General features: G+C 41.8%; 1 protein-coding gene across 2 annotated transcripts in view; it reads right to left on the bottom strand.

The window, feature by feature from the left end:
* The window catches only part of LOC124593740 (luc7-like protein 3), a 144,148-nt gene extending 127,902 nt beyond the window's left edge, over positions 1 to 16,246 (bottom strand). The window contains exons 1-2 of one of the 2 annotated variants that reach the window (XM_047132075.1): positions 15,937 to 16,246; positions 14,288 to 14,533 (exon numbers count right to left, since the gene is read on the bottom strand). In XM_047132075.1, coding sequence (XP_046988031.1) covers positions 14,288 to 14,533; positions 15,937 to 16,041 — 351 coding nt within the window. In that variant the 5' untranslated portion in view covers positions 16,042 to 16,246. The remainder of the gene's footprint in view (positions 1 to 14,287; positions 14,534 to 15,936) is intronic. The other variant, XM_047132074.1, reaches the window with a different exon arrangement.
* Between the last annotated feature and the right edge of the window lie 5,056 nt (positions 16,247 to 21,302).

The raw sequence follows: 21,302 nt of genomic DNA, 5'->3' as shown, positions 1-21,302 counted from the left end.
ATTTTTGTTTTTATAAATTCTTTAGTACTACTATTAAATATGTAAAATATAGTTATCGACCTGTAATGCAAAGAAGCCTTTAATGCAGTTAAAAAATGTGTATTCCACTGTCCCTTTCTGTCACACTAAAACAAACAACTTCATGTTATTTAAAAAATGCAAGTATGTTTCATAAGTAATAAATACTATCAAAAACAATGTAATATGCAAATAATTAACAACATAAATTTGAAACTTTACAATTAATTTTTGTAACTTGTCCTGTTCCATCACAGCTTGAAAGACCAGTTTGAAGAAACTCTGAAAGTAGTTTATTATTCCCTACTTTTAAACAACTTGAAGGAACTGTTTTAATGATCCTAAACTCTGATGAAAAAGAGAAATTTAAAGTTTTTTTTTAATATTGAGTAATATTTGATACCCATTAGGGAATATAATGTAATTGGATAGATAAAAAACCCACCATCCAAATGGCACAACAGAAAATACATATAAAGGTATTGAAATTTACAGACTTTCGGAGCCAGTGGTTCTTTCATCTGGCAAAAGGGTTGAAGGGGAAGGAAGGGGAATTAATGACTGATGGGGTGTAGGAAATGGGAAGAGTCTGCAAAAGTTGCCCACAACCCCGTGTCAGAGGAGACTTAGTTGAAGGGGTGAGAAGAAAAGAGTGATTGTTGCAAACCTGCACTGGATGAGATTTAAAAACCTTGAAAGTGGTAGCTACGGTAATACGCAAACAGTGATTACTGATGAAACACAATGCACGAGTTAATAAGAGTGCAAAGTTAAGCGCTCTGAATGTGAAAAAGGTGAGGGGCGGGGGAAAATAGACAGGATAGAACATAAAAGATATAGAAACCTAAAAGGGAGTGAAGCAAGGAATAGTTACTGAAAAGAAATGCAGAGACCAAAGAAATTAGTATAAATTAAGGCAAGTTGGGTGACAAGAACCAAGGAAGTGTAACAATGGTTCCCGCCTGCAGAGCTCTGACAAACTAGTATCGGGGGTCGAATCCAGATGACACATGTGATGAGACAGGCACTGAGGTCACGAATGTCATGTTGTAGCCCATGCTCTGCAACAGGATATTGTGTGTTGCCAGTATAAACCCCCTGTCTATGCCCATTCTTCCCTACTGATAACTTGGTGGTATTCATGGCAATGTAAAAGGCCAAATAGTGTTCACATAACAGCTGGTACACAACATGTGTCATTTCAATTGGCTCTCCCTCTGGTAGTATATATTTTGCCAGTTACAGGGTGGTGGTAGATGGGTTGGTTGGTTGGTTGGTTGGTTGGTTGGTTCGTTCGTTCGTTTAAAAGGGAGGGAAAGGGACCAAATTGTGAGGTCATCGGTCCTTTGCTCCCAGCAGAAAAATTACCCAAGGGAAAGAAGAAAACAAAGATGATGAATGGCACAATAACAGGAGAAAGAAAGAACCAGAAGAACGACAACAAACACTACAATGTACATAACAGGACAAGAAAACCACAGAGACGCAAGAAACAGGGAGAAGAGATTAAAAACAAGAAACCTCCATGCACTAGAACTCAGATCAAATGATAAAACCTACCCTCATGAATAAAATGTAAAACTAAAGCTGCTGTTGAGGCATTGTCACCCAACACCGAAGGTAGGGTGCTGGGAAAGTTAAAAGTGGGCAGTCCAGCAAGAGGTGGACGACTGTCATTTGGGAGCCACAGCGACACTGAGGTGGGTCCTCATGATGGAGGAGGTAACCATGTGTGAGCCACATATGACCAATGCAGAGCCGACAAAGGACAACTCATTCCCTGCCAAAAGCCTGCGGGGAAGACTTCCACACATTCGCAGTCTCCTTAATGACATGCAGTTTGTTGTTTATACTGCTATGCCACTGTCTCCCAAAGCCAATGCAGGTCAGTTTCAGAGATGTCCATCTCCAGGACCGGTTTCTGCGTAGCCTTTTTGGCCAACCTGTCAGCAAGTTCACTGCCTTGGAGTCCGGCATGTCCAGGGGTCCACGCAAACACCAATGAACAACCGGATCGTTCCAGGGCAGAGATGGGCTCCTGGATGTTCGCCAGCAAAGGATGGTGAGGGTAGGACTGGTTGATAGCTTGTAAGCTGCTCAGGGAGTCAGAAAAGAGAAGAAACGACTCACCAGAACAGGAACGGATGTACTGGAGTGCACGAGATATGACCATGAGCTATGCAGTGAATACACCGCAGCCAGCGGGCAAGGAATGCTGTTCAATATGGCCTCTGTGGAAGCGAAGCCAACATTAACATCCGCCATGAAGTCATAGGTGTATACAATTTCAGAGCCCCAGAACACATCAAGAATCGAGAGGAAGTGACAGCGGAGAGCAACAGGGTTAACAGAATCCTTAGGGCCGTGCAAAAGGTCCAAACAAAGCTTCGGCCGAGGTGTACACCATGCAGTTGTACGTGAACGGACCTCAAGTAGAGGTGGTAAAGGGAAGGACTCCAGTTCAGTGAGAAGGGATCACACACCAACCACAATTGCGAGCCCTGAACTGGGGCACCGATGCGGGAGATTAACTGCCGCGGGTGGGAAAAGGAGACGGTAATTCAGATGCTCAGGAGAACTATGAATGTGTGAAACATAACTGGTGAGCTGTTGTGCACGTCAGATCCGCAATGGATGGACTCCAGCCTCCACCAGGACACTGGTCACCGGACTTGTTCTAAAAGCTCCCGTTGATAGGTGAACGCCACAGTGGTGCACTGGGTCGAGTAAACGCAATGCTGAGGGCACCGCCGAACCATAAACCAGACTCTCATAGTCATGGCAGGATTGAACAAGGGCTCTGTAGAGCTGCAGCAGCATAGAGCAATCTGCACACCAGTTGGTGTTGCTCAGCAGTGGAGAGCGTTGAGGTTTTGCCAGCACTCCTGCTTAAGCTGACAAAGGTGAGGTAGCCAAGTCAATTGGGTGCCGAAAACCAGTCCTAAGAATCAATATGTCTCCACTACAGTGAGTGGATCATCATTAAGAAAAAGTTCAGGTTCCAGATAAACGGTACGATGCAAACAGAAGTGCATGGCACACGACTTCACGGCTGAAAACTGGAAGCTCTGGGTTACAGTCCATGACTGCATCTTATGAATGGCTCCCTGTAAGTGCCGCTCAGCAACACCAGTACTGGAGGAGCAATACCAAATGCAGAAGTCATCCACATACAGAGAAGGGGAGACCCACGGCCCTACAGCTGCTGCTAGGCTGTTAATAGCCACTATTTACTCAATACGGAGCCCTGCGGAATGCCTTTCTCCTGAATGCAGGGGGAACTATTGGAGACACCAACTTGGGACACAGAAAGTACAGAGCGACAGGAAGTTTTTTATAAAAATCGGGAGCGAGTCCTGGAGACCCCACTCATACAACGTGGCAAGGATATGATGTCGCCAGGCCATGTTGTATGCTCTACGTAAGTCAAAAAAAGATGGTAACCAGGTGTTGGCGTCTGAAAAAGGCTGTTCAGATGGCAGACTCGAGGGATACAAGATTATCAGTGGTAGAGCGACTCTGGCGGAAGCTGCCCTGACATGGAGCCAGTAGGCAACGCAACCCCAGGACCCGACCCAACCCAAGACACATCATACGTTCCAGCAGCTTACAGAGAACGTTGGTGAAGCTGATAGGCCGATAGCTATCCACATCAAGCGGATTTTTAGAGTTTTAGCACCGGAATGATGGTGCTCTCCTACCATTGCGATGGAAAGACGCCATCACACCAGACCTGGTTGAAGATGACGAGGAGATATCGCTTGTAGTCAGACGAGATGTTTACTCATCTGACTATGGATCAGATCCGGCCCAGGAGCTGTCGGGGCAATGTGCAAGGCTGCTGAGGAGCTCCTACTCTGTAAATGGGGCGTAGTAGGGTCCACTGTAGCATGTAGTGAACGAGAGGACTTTCCTCTCCATCCACTGTTTGAGGGTGCAAAAGACTGAGGGTGTAGCTCTCCGACGCAGAGGCTCGAGCATAGCGCTCAGCAATCGCGTTTGCAGCGGTAGAGAGCACGCCATTGATGTTAATGCCAGGGACACCTGTTGGGGTCTGGTACCCAAAAAGACGTCTAATCTTCATCCAGACTTGGGAAGGTGACGTATGGCACCAGATGGTCAACACACACCTTTCCCAACACTCCTGTTTCCATCATTTTACAAGCAGGCAAACGAGGGCACGGAGCCGCTTAAAGGCTATTAGGTGCTCTAGGGAAGAGTGCCACTTATGTCACTGTAGAGCTCGCTGACACTCTTTAATGTCCTCAGCGACTTCCGGTGTCCACCAAGGGACTGTCTTTCGCCGGGGGCACCCTAGAAAACGAGGTATCATGTTTTCCGCCACAGAAATTACAGTTGTAGTGACCTGCTCAATCACAAATCAATGGCACCACATGAGGGAGATTCAATGGTTACAGCAGAGGAGAAGGATACCCAGTCTGCCTTATTCAAAGCCCATATGGGTAGAGGTCCGTGGGCATGACAGGAAGATGGGGAGTGGTCACACAGGTTGTCATGTGCTCTCCAGTGGATTGATGGGAGAAGTCCTGGGCTGCAAACTGATAAATCAATGGCCCAGTAACTACCATTACCCACACTAAAATGTGTAGCGGCCCCAGAATTTAAGAGGCAGAGGTCGAGTTGGGACAGTAAATTTTCAACATCTCTGCAATGGCCAGCAAGCATGGTGCTACCCCACAACGGGTTATGGGCGTTAAAATCACCCAAAAGTAGGGAAAGTTTAGGGAGTTGGTCAATCAGTGCAACCAATATGCTCAAGGGTACTGCACTATCAGGAGGGAGATATACGCCGCAGACAGTTATTTCCTGTGTTGTCCGTATCCTGACAGTCACCGCCGCTTCAAGAGGAGTATGAAGGGGCACAGGTTCACTGTATACCAAGTTCAGGACATAAATGCAAACTACACCTGACACACTATTATATTTGTTACGGTTCTTGTAATATCCCCTGTAGACGTTAAGGGCAAGGGTCCGCGTTGCTGAGAACCAGGTTTCCTGGAGGGCAATGCAGAAAGCAGGTGTAACGTGTAACAGTTGCCGTAGCTCAGCCAGGTGGTGGAAAAAACCTCCGCAATTCCACTGGAGGATGACGTGATCATGAGACTGGGAAGGCATGAAACATTCAATGAGGCAGTCTACGCATCAGGGTCACCTGCTGCCACCAACTTACTTCCTGAACAGGCTATATCCATTGTGTCTGAGGGTCTGGCGAGATCTAGGTCTCAGCGGACGCCAGAATCTTAACCTCATCCTCAGACCCTGCATTGGAGGAGGGATATATGGCTTGACATAACAGCGGATGACAATCATCTTGACCTTGTTGGGTAATGTGTCACCCTCTAAGGCCAAGATGAAGGCACTGGTGGCAACCTGATTATCCCTCGGACCCCAATGAATGCGCCTTGTCTATGTTCAAATGTGTGTGTGATTTACTAAGGGACCAAACTGCTGAGGTCATCGGTCCCTAGGCTTACACCCTACTAAAACTAACTTATGCTAAGAACGACACACTCACCCATGTCCGAGGGAGGACTTGAACCTCCAGTGGGAGGGGTCACGCAATCAGTGACATGGTGCCTCTAACCGCGCAGCTCTAAGTTGGCATACAGTTCATCTTCAGACTGCAAAAGAAGATCCCTGCGGAATATAATACCCTGGACCATATTAAGCTCATATGAGGCGTGATGGTAATGGAAACATCCCCCAGCTTGTCACAAGCACGTAATGCCGTTTGTTCTCATTAATCCTACCAACAAACAAAAATACTTACATTTTATCAGCTGTCATCCTTTCCATTCAAACGTTCCCTCTCACAAAGCCTCACATTCGAGGCAAACATGTTTGTCCAGATGCAGACACTTTACAGGAACACACCACCATTTTCACCTCAGCTTTCACTGGACGTAATTACCCAACCAGCCTAGTTCAAAAGCAGATTTCCCCAGCCATCACAGCCAGTCCTGGTACTGCCGATCCCCCCCGCCCCCCAAATAAAACTTAGTAGAACTGGTCTTGAATGTGTTAATCAGCTACTTCGACAAGGCTATGATTTACTAAAATCATGCCTCGAAATAAGGTCCATTCTGTCCAATATTTTGCCCACCACACCTAGAATAGTTTTTAATCGCCCTCTCAATCTCTGTAATATCTTTGTCAGACCTTATGCTACTTCCACACCCATTTCCTTAACCCTTTGGCTCCTATCTCTGACCATTCCTGCTATACATCTTACCCTAAGTGCCCTCCTACCACCACCTGTACCAGCCCTGTAACTGGCAAAAACTATGCTATCAAAGCGAGAGCCACCTGTGAAACAACCCATGTTGTGTACTAGCTGCCATGTAAACATTGTTTACATAGGTATGACCACCACCAAGTTATCAGTCATGATGAGTGGACATAAACAGAGGATGCACACTGGCAACACAATACCCTGTTGAAGAGCATGCTTTACAGCATGACCCCAGTACCTGTTTCACCACACATGCCACCTACATTCTCCTGCTCAGCCCCCCCCCCTCCACACACACACACACACACACACACACACACTCACACACACACACACTAGCTTCTCAGAGCTCTGCAGGAGGGAACTGGCATTACAACATGTTCTTGGCTATCGTCACTCATCTCATCTTAACTGATATTAATTTCTTCAGTCACAGCATTTATCCTCAATAAGTGCTCCTTTCTTAACTTCCATTTAGTTTTCTACATCTTTAATGTTCTGCCCTGTCCATTTCCCCCTGCCCCACCTCTAACAAATAAAATGCACTTAGCTTTGTACTCTTATTAACTCGTGCACGATGTTTTGTCAATAATCTCAGTCTTGCATATCACCCTAGCTTCCACCTTTAAGCTCTTAGGTTTTCAAATCTCATCCAGTGCAGTTCCCAACAATCGTTCCTTCCTTCCCATCCCAGCTGGGTCTCCCGTGACCCGGGGTTGTTGGCCTCTTTTTCCAACATCTCCCAGTCATTTTCTTCTGCCTGCTTCCTTCCCCTAAAACCCCTCTGTCAGGAGACATTGGCTCTGAAAGCTTGCAAATTTCAAAACCTATATATGTAGTTTCTCCTGCTGCCACTTGGTGAACAGATTTTTTAATCTATCCAATTACATTATATTTTCTAAAATTAGTTATTTTCATAGATGTATTACATTATGTGAGTTTTTAAATAGTTTTTCAATTAGGAATGGCCCTGGTGTGGTTAAAGTAATAATATCCAATATAATTTTAGCCTAATGTATCATGGTAGCAAGTTCATAGTAAAGGCATTGTTGAGTTGTACTCAAATGAATGGTATGGCATGTGCTTTTGGTTGGAAAATATTGGGCTAGAAATGTGGTGTCCTGTTTATGAAGTTGGTAAGGAATAAGTTGAAAAGCTTAAGTCTTTAATTGATGTAGCTATTCATGATAACTGTGCAGTACCCATGACAGTTATTCTGTACAATGTGTGGATGCACTATTGCCCACATGCTCAACTGTTTGCTTAGAGTCCACTTGTTGGCTTTGACCAGTGACATAACTGTCACGTTGTGTGCTGTCATGTGTGACATACTGACATGGATTGTGTTTGTAGAGGGAGTGCTAAGCACATTACAGTGCGGAGTTTATGTTTACGAGTGATGTTAGTATGGCATTAGACTTACTGCTGTATTACTTGGTGATTTAGAAGTTTGTTTTTGTTGTCTTGTGAGACAGTTATTTAAATGTGATTAGTGATCGGCTACTGTTTTGTCATTGGTCCTGAAATTGTTCATTTGTTGTGTAGTTCGTGGCTTTAATTGTGTGTGTGTGTGTGTGTGTGTGTGTTTTTCCAGCATATGGAATGCCGACATTATTCATATCGTCATATTTGTCGTTTCTCCCTGCCAAAAACCCCCTAATTCCTGCAGCTGTCCATTGCATTTTATTTGTGTTGTGTTCATGATGTAATGGAACAAAGCAGGCAGGTGGAATGGTACTGTACAGTAATCTCCCCCCAAATAATAACTTCTAAAGAGTATTTCATCACCAAAAATGTTTTTGAATTTAATTTTGTTTCAGAGAAAATTGCAACAGTGAGTTCTCTGTGTGCTCTAAATAATGTAGTCAATGATGAAATGTGGGATGAAAATATATTTGAGTGGTTCCTTTTTTGTTAAATTTGCAACCAAAAAATCCATTACAGACTTCAAACAAAAGTTCTAACAGTAGATGCTGATGAACAAGAAGTCACCACCTTTAGAAAGACAATACATTTAGAGCCGATAATACCGCAAGGGTGCCTAGGTCTGATATTCTTCAAATTCTTAATGTGTCTCGACCACTGACAACGATTTTCATTCCTTGGCTTGAACATAAATATTTCACAGCCAGTACATTTTTCATTAAAATGTGTAATTTGTTTATATGTCCATGTTGGAAACCAATATTATTACAATAAAACAGGTTAAAATGAAACTTGTTTTGTGTCAGTCCCATTGTCAGTTTGGGGGGGGGGGGGGGGGGGGGGGAGTGAGAACAACAAAACATTAATGCAGAAATGGCTACACACTACTTATCTACCATAAAAATTTTTAGAATCCAGTTGGGTGTAATTTCACATAATTTTTATACCATTTTATCACATTTGCATGTCTATGATTTTGTTTTACTAAAATTGTATTTAGGTCTATCCCATGTTATGGTCACAGAAAGAAAGTTCCTGATCCAGTATAAATTAAAGTTTGGAATGCGCCGTGCCACACCAAGTGGTCTAATTTTGCAAAAGTTCTCACATGAACATCACAGGTTTTGCTGAAAGTTTGTGTGAACTTTTACGCATGGTCCTAGTAAGCACTGGTACAGTTTCACAATCACTAATTCAATATTTCCAGAGATATGTTCATTTGTTTGGTTCCATTGTAGAGCTATCAACAGAGCACCCGTGAGTTTTCAGCAACTGTGAGACATAACACCTCCAACAATATTTTCTTGACAGAAACAAAACTAGGTCATTTTGTACATCTTTTTGCACTCCCTTAACTGAAGTAATAATTTACAGGAAAGTTGGCCGAAGAAGTGGATGTTTGAAGAAAAAAAAAAGTGAAGTTTAGCTTTTTATATTTGCAGAAGCAATTGTGGAATAAACATGAAATCTTTTACTTCAGAACTCAATGCAAGGTCTTAGAATGCAAAATTTTGTTCTCCTACTGCTTCCCAATAGTTCACAAATTGAGGGCAAAGCTGACGATTTTTCTAAAATTGCCAAATATATCTGGCCCACTTTTACAAAGAAAGATTCTTCTGCAAACTCTTATAAGCCAATTTCACTAGAGAGACCATAATCAAATTACCTAAGAACTTGATTTGATTTTGCAATGTGAGCATATAAGACACTAAAAACAACGACACGGTGGAGGTGCACTGAAGATGGGTACATATTTCACTGATAATCATATCTGATATCTTCATTATGAACTACAATTGTTTAGTACTTTTTGTGGAAAATAAAATCAGAGGCCCTGATGACCAAGAAATGAACTTGAGTACTGGAAATAAGTAGCCTTTTTTTTTTTGACATCTCTACAGTATTCAACTCTACAAAATTCTCTTTATAAAAAATGAAATCAATTAAGAAATTCAATAAAAACGATAGTTTTTTTTGTGAATCTAATCATAAGAGGCAATCACATCCAGAAAGCGTAATTTTTTAATTCTGTCTTATCAAAATTTCTTCCCAAACAATCCCATCAGTGACATCATCTGACCAGCAGTCTAGTCTTCCTCATAACATGCTGCAGCACTACAGAAACCTGTAAAATATTTTAGTAGCTTGGAGCAAACTTAAGTTTAGGATCCTAAAAGAGACCTCTCCTAACTAAGGCCTCTGACACTTACAGAAATGTTGTCAGCCTGGGGGGGGGGGGGTCTACATCTATACTCTGCAAACAAACTTGGGGTACATGGCAGGGGGTACATCTCATTTACCAGTAATTTGGGTTTCTTCCTGTTCCATTCAGGTATGGACCACATAAATAATGATTATTTGAATGCCTCTGGGTGTGTAGTAACTACTCTAATCTTATCTTCAAGATGCCTATGTGAGTGATACATAGGGGGTTGTTGTTTATTCCTAGAGTAATGATTTAAAGCTGGTGCTTGAAACTTTATTAATAGACTTTCTCGGGATAGTTTACGTCTATCTTCAAGAGTCTTCCAGTTCAGTTCCTTCAGTATCTCTGTGACACTCTCCCATGGATTAAGCAAACCTGTGAACATTCATGCTGCCCTTCTCCGTATATGTTCAATATCCCATTGGTCCTATCTGATACGGGTCCCGCACACTTAAGCAATATTCTAGAACTGGTCGCAGGAGTGGTTTATAAGCAATCTCCTTTGTAGATTGATTGCACTTCCCCAGCAGTCTACCAGAAAACCAATGTCTACAACCTGCTTTACCCATGTCCGAATCTATGTGATCATTCCATTTCATATCCCTACAAAGTGCTACATCTATATATTTGTATGAGTTGGCCAGTTCCAAAAGTGACCCTCTGATGATATACTGAATGAAACTTCCTGGCCGATTAAAACTGTGAGTCAGAACAAGACTCCAAGTCTGGATCTTTCGTATCAGCGCACACTAACCTGCAGAGTTAAAATCTCATTCTGGAAACATCCCCCAGGCTGTGGCTAAGCCTTGTCTCCGCAATGTCCTTTCTTCCAGGAGTGCTAGTTCTGCAAGTTTCGCAAAGGGGCTTCTGTGAAGTTTAGAAGGTAGGAGATGAGGTATTGGAAGAAGGAAAGCTGGGGTAGCTCAGATGATAGAGCACTTGCCTGTGAAAGGCAAAGGTCTCGAGTTCGAGTCTCAGTCTGCCACACGGTTTTAATCTGCTAGGAAGTTTCATATCAGCGCACACACTGCTGCAATGTGAAAATATCATTGTAATCTCACTGAATACTTAGGCAGTTTATTTCAGATAGTACTTCATTATAGGTAACTGCATCATCTACAAAAAGCTTGATTTTACTATTGTCTGCAAGACCATTAATACACAACATGAACAGCAAGGGTCCCAACACACTTACTTGGGGCACACCCGAAGTTAGTTCTACACCTGAAGATAACTCTCCATCCAAGATAGTATGTTGCACCCTCACTACCAAAAGTCCTCAATCCAGTCACAAATTTCATTTGATACCCCATATGACTGTAATTTTGACAATAAGCATAGGTGTGGTACTGAGCCATATGCTTTTCGAAAATTAAGAAATACAGCATCTACCTGACTGTTTTGATCCAAAGCTTTCAGTATGTCGTGAGGAAAGTACAAGTTGGGTTTCACATGATCGATGTTTTTGAAATCTGTGCTTGGCACGATTGGCATAGAGGAGATTATTCTGTTCAAGATACCACATGACGACTGAGCTCAGAATATCCTGCGTAAAGAAACTGTAATCAGGCTTGGGAACTTGTGGTAAAAAAAATCACCCACAGCTGCTGTTGCACAGCTATCGGACATGGACCCCTGGGTGGTTAGGAACTGGTTTTCTCACTTTAAAATATGCCATAAGTGGTTAAGCCATGATGGACCTTAGCAACACATTTACATAATTCTTCACCAGTATACTAATGTTCCACATAAATCGCAAATTGTGCTAACATGAAGTACACCATACCTTAAACCAGAATTAAAATAGCACATCAACAGAATTACACAATTTAAAAAATACTAATAATTCTCTGTAATATGAATTCATTCCAAAAACTGTCAAGAAGACTGCTATGAACTTCACTATAATTTTCAGAATGTCATAATGATGTAAAAAGTGAAGACTACTTAAAAAACATGAGCTGCAGCTGTCATGCAACAGTTTTACTGCCATGATCTGCATTGGCTTGGTAATGCAAAATTAAAATTGTGAAGTTTATAACCAGTTTGATTTTGTAGTTACAGCAGAAAAACAGATTGAAATATATATGGGAAGGCAGGCTTTCTCGGTGTATTTCAATGATGGAAGTTTTCTCGCATTATCAGCTGAGTCAAGGCATCATTCTGCGGTAAAGTTCCCTATTTCACCCGAGTTGATGAGTACGAAACTTGTCAAAATGTTGCCGCAAAATGGCGCCTTGACTCTGAAGACTGAAATATGTCACAATGAAGCGTGACAAAGACATCTCTCTTTTGGAGTTTTTCAAGTTATTCAGACATTATCTCATCAAGACTTTTGATATTGCCTTCCCCAGAGTGCACTAAACATTTGTAGAACACAATAAAAGACGTCTACTTTAATTTTGGGTACTACCCCTTTTCTCAATACGCTTCCAACTTCTTGTTTTCTAGCTGTGTGTGTGTGTGTGTGTGAGAGAGAGAGAGAGAGAGAGAGAGAGAGAGAGAGAGAGAGAGAGATTCTAATTCTAAGACCTTGTATTGGTAAGTTATGACATGCACGGTTTTAGGTTCATCCAGCAATTACTTCCAGAAATATAAAAAGCTAAACTTCACATCTTTTACGCGTGACTATTTTTTCAACGGACATTGTTTCACATTATCCGTATTAAATTTGCTCATGAAATATTTTTTTACGATTATTTCGCTTAAGAGAGGGCAAAAAGTTGTAGAAGACGGCCTAGTGCACTGTTGTTCGCTGTGCTATGGGATCAAACAAATGATCGTATCTCTGGAAGTATTGAGTTAAACAATAGAAAATCCAGGATAGTATTATGAAAACCATAGTTGCTACTCACCATTCAGCGGAGATGCTGAGTCACAGGGAGGCACAACAAAGTGACCCTCACAAAATGAACGCTTGGTCAACAAGGCCTTTGTCGAAAAGAGAGAGAGAGCGCGCGCACACACACACACACACACACACACACACACACACACACACACACACACACACACAGGACCATAGCATCCAGCTGAAGCCAGTCTACTAGCAGCAGCACATGATGGGAGACACAACTGGGTGGGGGTGAGGAGGAGGCTGGGGGGTGGAGGAGAAGGGATAGCAGGGTAGTGGTTGGGGACAGTGAAGTGCTGTTAGTGGGGGTATGTAGGGGCAAGGTAGAGAGAGGGTAGGACATTTAGGTACAGTCGGGTGATTAGACTGAGCGTGGGAGTGGAAAAGGAGAGAAGTAACAAGACTGGGTACATTGGTGGAATAGAGGGCAGTGCAGTGCTGAATGGGAACAGGGAAGGGGCTAGGTGGATTGTCCTTACCCATCTAGCCCGTTCCCTGATCCCATTCCAGCACTATGCAGCCCTCTATTCCACCAACGCACCCAGTCTTTAATTCTCTCCTTTTCCACTATCCCAACACCTCTCTCCCCCCCACTCTCTGTCTAACCTCTCGACTGCACCACCTAGCAGCCCTACCCTCTCCCCATCTTGTCCCTTCATGCTCCCACTAGCAGCACTTCACCATCCCCCATCCTAACCTGCTATCCTTCCCCCTCTCCACCCCAGTCTCCTCCTTACCCCCATCCGCTTGCCTCTCCCATCATGCGCTGCTGCCCGTAGTCTAGATTCAGCTGCAAGAGACTGGCCGTGCGTGTGTGTGTGTGTGTGTGTGTGTGTGTGTGTGTGTGTGTGTGTGTGGAGCGGGGGGGGGGGGGGGGGGGGGGCTTTGCATTTCCGATAAAAGCCTTGTTGGCCGACAGCTCATTTTGTGCCTATCTGCGACTCAGCATCTCCACTGCATGGTGAGCAGCAACTATCCTTTTCATAATATTGAAGTACTGAATTAGTGATTGCGAAACTTTACCAATGTTTATTGGGAACATGTGCAAATGTTCACTCAAATTCTGTGATGATCATGCAGAAATCTCTAGATCATGTGGCATGGAATAACCTGAAAACGAAACTTGTTAAAATGTTATGCAAATGTCCCAGTCTGTCGGATGGAATAGCCCACCTAAGTTACTCATTTTTATTCATAATTACCACTTTCTACATTTATCTTCTGTTCCCACTGGTGTTACGCACCGTTATTGATTAATTACTAGAATTTACAACTGTTGGCGATTGTCACCACCACTAAACTGTTTCCAGCACACAGCTACTATAGCAGCCATCATCTGCTACCCCTTCCCCTAAATACATATTACATGTGTAATAGTGGAGAAACAAGTTTTTTGATCATAAAACATTAAGAATATTTGTCAATGCTGCAAATACCACATAGCTTGGAAGAAGAAATATGGAGATTAATTATTTTATATGTTACTTTAAAGCAATACAGAAATAATTTTTAATACTTGCAGTTAACTTACCATATCAGTTTTACCCATTAAGGCAAGTCTTTGTTTTCCTTTGATTATCTTCCTCTCCACTTCATTAAGCATACTCTGGCAGAACCTTATGAATTCATCTTCATACTGCTGTTTTTTATAGCTGTTTGATTTTTCATACAGTGCTTTGACTTCATCATCATGGACCTTTGGACACTGCCCCAAGTCAGCTCGCGTATTTACAAACAAGTCATGAGGACAAAATTTCACCATATACAGCTTGCAGTACTGTCAACAAATGTGATTTCATAGAATTTGCAATAGAAAAATATAAACAAATGGCTATAATATCAATCAAATTTCAGACCCGAAATTTCATACCTGAAACATTATCAACAGGAAAAAAAATCATTTGAGAAAATTGTATTACAGGGAAACAGAATGGTTAGAGAATAATGGGCCTTCAAGAGCAAATGGCACACTGACATTTAAAAGTAGAAAAAAACTTATGTTGCTTGAAAATGTTAATTCCTTCCTCAGGGCGGAAAGAGGGTTACATCGACACCAGGTTGAGACGGAGCTGCCTGTAGTGAAATTTTCTGACTGCCTCCTAAGCAAACTATATACCTGTAATGTTACCATATGTAGTTTTCTTCCATAGATTATTATTTTATCAACAACTCTTCAGCCTTGTTCACAAGTGGTGTTCTTTCATACACTTCTTCGAAATAAGATTATATTAATATTAACTGCAAGGAGCTATCAGTAAACACTGTCTGGAATCTAGAGTATATGATTCATAAGAAGTTTAAAGTAGACATGAGTACTAATAGATCTAAAGCCTTAATGTGAATATTGAGAAACCAATTTTTTAGTAGTTTCCAAGTTCCAGAAACCATCTTCAGCAGCCTCTGTGAACTCAAAGCTTGAAACATTAAAATTAGAAAGGCAGAGTAGAGTGCTGGGTCCTCACTTCCAGTAGAAACAGAGAAATGAGACATGAAAAAATGTATGCAGAAGCTGATGTGAAATGTGTCGTCATATACCAAAGGCAAGACTGCAAGAAGAAATTGGGAGACACGGGGTTTGGGGTGAGAGGCAAGGGAGCGATCCACATGTTATAAAAGAACAGCATATTATATTTGGTGTGACGACAAAAGTAGAGCAGTAACATACTGATACGGCGTCACTAAGGTTATTAAAAACAGGCACATTTCATAGCGGCATTACTAATCTGTGATAACTATAAACACATTTTCGAAGCACTGCATTTAATGAAAACAACGTATCTGTATTATTTTAATCGAATACAGAAGTTCGCACCGTTTCCAATATTAGAAAGAGCTAACATGATAAGCTTGGCATTTTTGAACAGTTTTGTTATTTAAATAAAACGCTTGGTATAACTACCACACACCATATACTCAGAAGATACTCTCTGAAAATTGTTTAACGCGCGTTTCCAAACTAATTAAAAATAGCGGTTAAAACTGTTCTGTTGAACCCCTTCAACTGCTTGCATATGTAATACGTCTACTTTATTCGACCTTATTGCTTCACTCCCACATTTACTGCTACACTGCAAAATCTTTTGAGAAAATTGCTTTAGTTACATGGTCTTTTATTATTATTGGTGGTGGACTGATAATATCAAAGGTAGAAAAAAACGCAATTGCAGAACATTTATGTACCTCTGGATCTTCCCAATTGAGTTCCTTCGTTTTGTCATTTGGTGCCATATTTCTATTTCTCCCCATAAGTTCATCTAGAAGAGCTGCCGCTGCTAACACAGCCATTTTTTATTTTATCTGCAAATCACTCCACACAAATGTTCACTTACTAACAAATTACACTACACAGATCGCTGAATACATTCAATTCTATCAAAGATCAAAACTATCACAGGTCAAGTCTGACATTAACGCGTTCTCAAAGAGGCTCATACAATATCACCAAACAATAAAGCTGAGCCCACACAGACAACGAAAGTATCGCCAAAGCTAATGGGACACTGCAGTCGCAATCACAGTCTAACACAACAGTCGCGACACTTCGCCTCAATTTTGTTGCATTCAGCGCCAGCAGCGCTCAAAGCGGCCGGTAGTTTGAACTGTGAGTTCGGCGCGATTGTGAAAGCGAATAGTGATTGTTTGTTTTGATTTATACAATGGTTTTTACCATCGGGAGCGTTTGTAGCGCAATAAATTGCAGCAGCAATAGGAAGAAGACACCACAGCTGTCTTTTTTAGGTTTCCTAAGGATCCTGAGAGGTATATACCATCATGTTACTAAACTGTATCGTCAGGATTCACTTGCAAATGTATGTGTATAAATGATGAATGTTTCGCTTTAGGAGCAAAAAAATGGCTAGTTAATAGCAGACGAGAAGACCTTATGAAGAAAGACCCAGTTTACCTGTATAATAATATTAGGTTTTGTTCGCTACATTTAGAACAAAACCAGTTCATGAACGCAGACAATAAAAACTCGTGTGGAATGCAGTACCCACACTGTTTGACATTCCAAATAAGCCACCTCAACTGACGAAGAGGAAACTGCCACAAAAATTCGACAGTCACTCTAAAGCTGTAAAACAGTCCTATGACACAGAAGCAGCCAGTTCAACTCTCCATGTATTAGTGCCAGATTCGTGAGAATCATCAACACAGACCTGCTTTGACGATGAAGTGGTTAGACTAAGTGCAGCTGTTCGTGTCTTGCAAAAGCGTGTGAAGTGTCAGAACGTGCAGATTGCTAGACTTCGAGCGAAATTATTATGGGACAAGGAAAGTGCCTACAGACAGATTGTATGAAAGTTATTCAAATATTTGGTTTTTACGTAAAATGTAATGTAATCAGCTCATTATAATGTTTTCAGCATATTTCTCCCACTATTTGTCATAAAGATGGTCGTACTTGTGGCAACAGGCGACAGTGACAAACACAGTAGGCCTACAGAACGATAAACGAGCTGTCCATCGCTTTTGCATGTAGAGGTACATGCCCGTGCTTCTTACATGTGAATCTGTGTGTTTATATTCTTTTGATATCAACGTGGTAAGCTGCAATTCTGTCCAATGTCACAAGTGTTTCTTCACGAATGTGTTGTAGCTTGTCACTCTATTCATGGCTTTTGTCCATACTTGCGCTTATTTTAGAATCATTTTTAGAAACGTATATGCTTTCTGATACTACACAAACTCTTGGAGGCAAGAAACTAACTCGAGTAATTCGGAGATTACGTAGGAAATGAATGCAAACACACATTATGCTTACGACGCGTCTGACGTTCACCTTACCTGCCGCTTGAAGCGCTAGTGTCGCTCCATCTGTCAAACGGCAACAACTTTTACAGCAGTAAGTGTCGCGACTGTTAGACTGTGGTTGCAATGCTGCTGTATGTGTGAACTTCCAGTTTTTAGTGGCGCAACTTAAGAGACGCAAGGTTCGTCATGCCACAAAACGTTCAACTTCGATGTATTATGTTGCGCAACTGTCCTTCCATTACTGCTCCCTTATGGTAGCGTTTCGAAACAAAAGCATTCTGTCGCAGTTATCGTGGAGTAATTGCTGCTGCAATCCATTCGATTTCATTGTGTTTTCATTTTATTATTGAAAAAAGTGAAAACAGTGGAGGACGGGTGCACTTTCGCAGTTTCTGGAACTACAAGAACACCAGCACATACAAATTGTGTATTATACGCAGCAAATAGCCCCCGAGTGTATGGTAGCAGCTGTTAAACTAAAACTTGGTTATTCAAAATGCATATATGAACGAACACAATAAGATTCTAAAATCCCGGAAGAGTGACGTGCCTGCAGATGATATTTACATGCCAGCCGTTGGTTAGTTCGCCATTGTAGACAGCACTGTCGTCTTCGTGTGATATTTCTTTTATAATTCTGTCTGTGGACCTGTGTGAAATCTATTTATGGATCCTACATTTGGGTTTCGTCTTCCTTGTATTTAACTCATGTCACAGCTCTAATGCCATATCCAGCACATTAATATTCATACCCGACCACATAATTTCAACAGACGCCGTACTGAAAGCTGTGCAACTACGTAGAATTTGTGGCGTCCTGTGCGAGGGATGGCTCAAGGTGTCACTACCGAAAGACAAGAGCTGTGGCGCCACATTAGTTGCATATGTGAATCGGCTTAAGAGAGACGACTTATTTATTTATTTACCCTTCAGGTTAGATACACTATTTAGGCACCAAGAGTTACACTGTTCTGCCTTAATCAGTTACGCTGTTAAGCCGTTAACAATTAGAAGAACAAACTCACTTTTTAAAAAAAAACAGATAAATGCACAGATTGCTTGACAATAACAACTTTCCGAACAAATACCAAATCATTTCAACGTGTAATCAAGTTAGGTTTGCTTTCTCTCCTTTTGTTCACTGATATATAAAAAAAAGCCGACAGTCACGCGATAAACTATATAGAAAAGTGTGATATACAAGAACCGACCAGTTCTGAGAATATTACATTGCACTGGATTTCCGGGGAGTTAACGGAGAGGAGTCTCTGGGACCGGAAAGAAGCCTAAGATGTTCATTTCATTTTTGTTTATTAATTTGGAAGTTCGCAAAAAATTACCATATAGACATACACATTACAAATACTAATACAGTTCCTTGTTAATACTAGTTACAAATATGATTTTAAGTATTCATTTCCAGAACCTCTAGCTATATTCAAGCAGTAATGTAAAGTAAGAGTATATTACAAAATTTAAATATTTACTTATACCTATGGGTCGAGTGGCCATAAAGTGTACTTGGAAAACCACATGCTAGATGAACACTAGTTCTTACCAAATTTTCCATAGCACTCTGCCAGAGTGCACTGCATTTGGAACAAATGCAGAAAAAGCAGCTGAGACCAAAATAGGACATATCACAATCACAATAAGGAGAATTAAAGATCGAGGTGTTTTTCTTGTTGTGGTTTGACTTTAAGTAGTCGATATATTGCGAGATGCCAAGTCTTTACTCGTTCCCTATAATAACAGTTACTTTCTTTTCCGAATTTCTGGGTCACCGTCTTGTTTCCTTTTGATGATGTCGTTCTGTTATACAGTGCCACTGACATTTTTTTCAAATGCGGAGGGTGAGGTCTAGAAGAGAGCTTCTACATCCAAACAACTCACTACAAAACCACAAAACATGGTTCCCATAACTCTTCTATGTCCAAATAAGTTCTCAACTCACACAATTGATAATTAACAAAACTTTTCAGACAGCATGTTCATGCATGTTAATACATGATGCTTCAATGTTTGACCGAAACTATAAGTTCGTACTAGTATAGCACAGTAATAGTGTAGCACACAGTCTACGTAAAAACATTCGTTTTTCTTTAGTGCTCGATCATTGTTGTCAGGCCCCTTTCTTCTTTGGAGTCACAGCATCCCCAAAGCATGACTGCAAAGTGCAGGTGACCCCTCATTGGCCTATTCAAATTACACATCCATTGTCATATTCTGGGCAGTGCCGCATTTTTTCTTTCTCATATCTGCACATAAATTCTAACAAACGTGGGCACAGCAAATGCTCGTTGTGCTGCTAATAATTAAAGTCACGTTTTTCACACACACACACACACACATCTTTCATTGTTCTAGTAAATGAAAAGTGAGACTTGTTGCTATGCTTTACAGATTCCTCCACTAATATGAAAGATGTCATGTGGAATACCTTACACAATTAGAGATAGTGTGGCTACCCTTACAAGCAATCTATAAATTATATATACGAAGACAGTAACTTGTTCTCGAAAGAACAGTTACTGTTGATGACCGTGCAGCTTTTCCCTGGAATAAATGATGACTAACTGAAAACCTCAGCTGCTGACAGGTGTTGTTGATATACCTCGATGTGGACAGCTGAAAACATGTGCCCCGACCGGGACTCGAACCTGGGATCTCCTGCTTACATGGCAGACGCTCTATCCATCTGAGCCACCGAGGACACAGATGAATAGCGCGACTGCGGGGGGGTTATCCCTTGCACGCTTCCCGTGAGACTCACATTCCCACCTGTCCACAATTCTACATATGTTTTGTACCTTATAGACATTTGCCCAACCACTCATTACTCGCGCACGCTTTGGCGATTCCCATAAGAGTTTGGGCAACCTGTGCACATTCGCACAGACTAATGTGAATGGCTGGGTAGCCTTTAACTATATATACGAAGACAGTAACTTGTTCTCGAAAGAACAGTTACTGTTGATGACCGTGCAGCTTTTCCCTGGAATAAATGATGACTAACTGAAAACCTCAGCTGCTGACAGGTGTTGTTGATATACATCGATGTGGACAGCTGAAAACGTGTGCCCCGACCGGGACTCGAACCCGGGATCTCCTGATTACATGGCAGATGCTCTATCCATCTGAGCCACTGAGGACACAGATGAATAGCGCGACTGCGGGGGGGTTATCCCTTGCACGCTTCCCGTGAGACTCACATTCCCACCTGTCCACAATTCTACATATGTTTTGTACCTTATAGACATTTGCCCAACCACTCATTACTCGCGCACGCTTTGGCGATTCCCATAAGAGTTTGGGCAACCTGTGCACATTCGCACAGACTAATGTGAATGGCTGGGTAGCCTTTAACTATATATACGAAGACAGTAACATGTTCTCGAAAGAACAGTTACTGTTGATGACTGTGCAGCTTTTCCCTTGAATAAATGATGGCTAACTGAAAACTTCAGCTGCTGACAGGTGTTGTTGATATACCTCGATGTGGACAGCTGAAAATGTGTGCTCTGACCGGGGTACACACACACACACACACACACACAATGGAGGAGCACATACCTTGTGAAGGCAATACAGTGTGCTCAATATATATATATATATATATATATATATATATATGCCTTAGTTATAGGTTACCTCTTTCATAGGTAAACCTTTCCTCTCATTCCTACCAAACTGGTTCAGGTCCTTCCTTCTTTGGATTCATCTGATCTCAGATATAGGTTCCCCTCTTTCTTAGGTAAACCTACCCTCTCATTCTTCTACCTCTCTGCAAA

This window comes from Schistocerca americana, chromosome 2 (genome assembly GCF_021461395.2).
Source record: "Schistocerca americana isolate TAMUIC-IGC-003095 chromosome 2, iqSchAmer2.1, whole genome shotgun sequence".
NCBI lineage: Eukaryota > Metazoa > Arthropoda > Insecta > Orthoptera > Acrididae > Schistocerca > Schistocerca americana.
The sequence above is the reverse complement of the archived record's forward strand: the minus strand, read 5'-3'. Positions and strand labels throughout refer to the sequence as shown.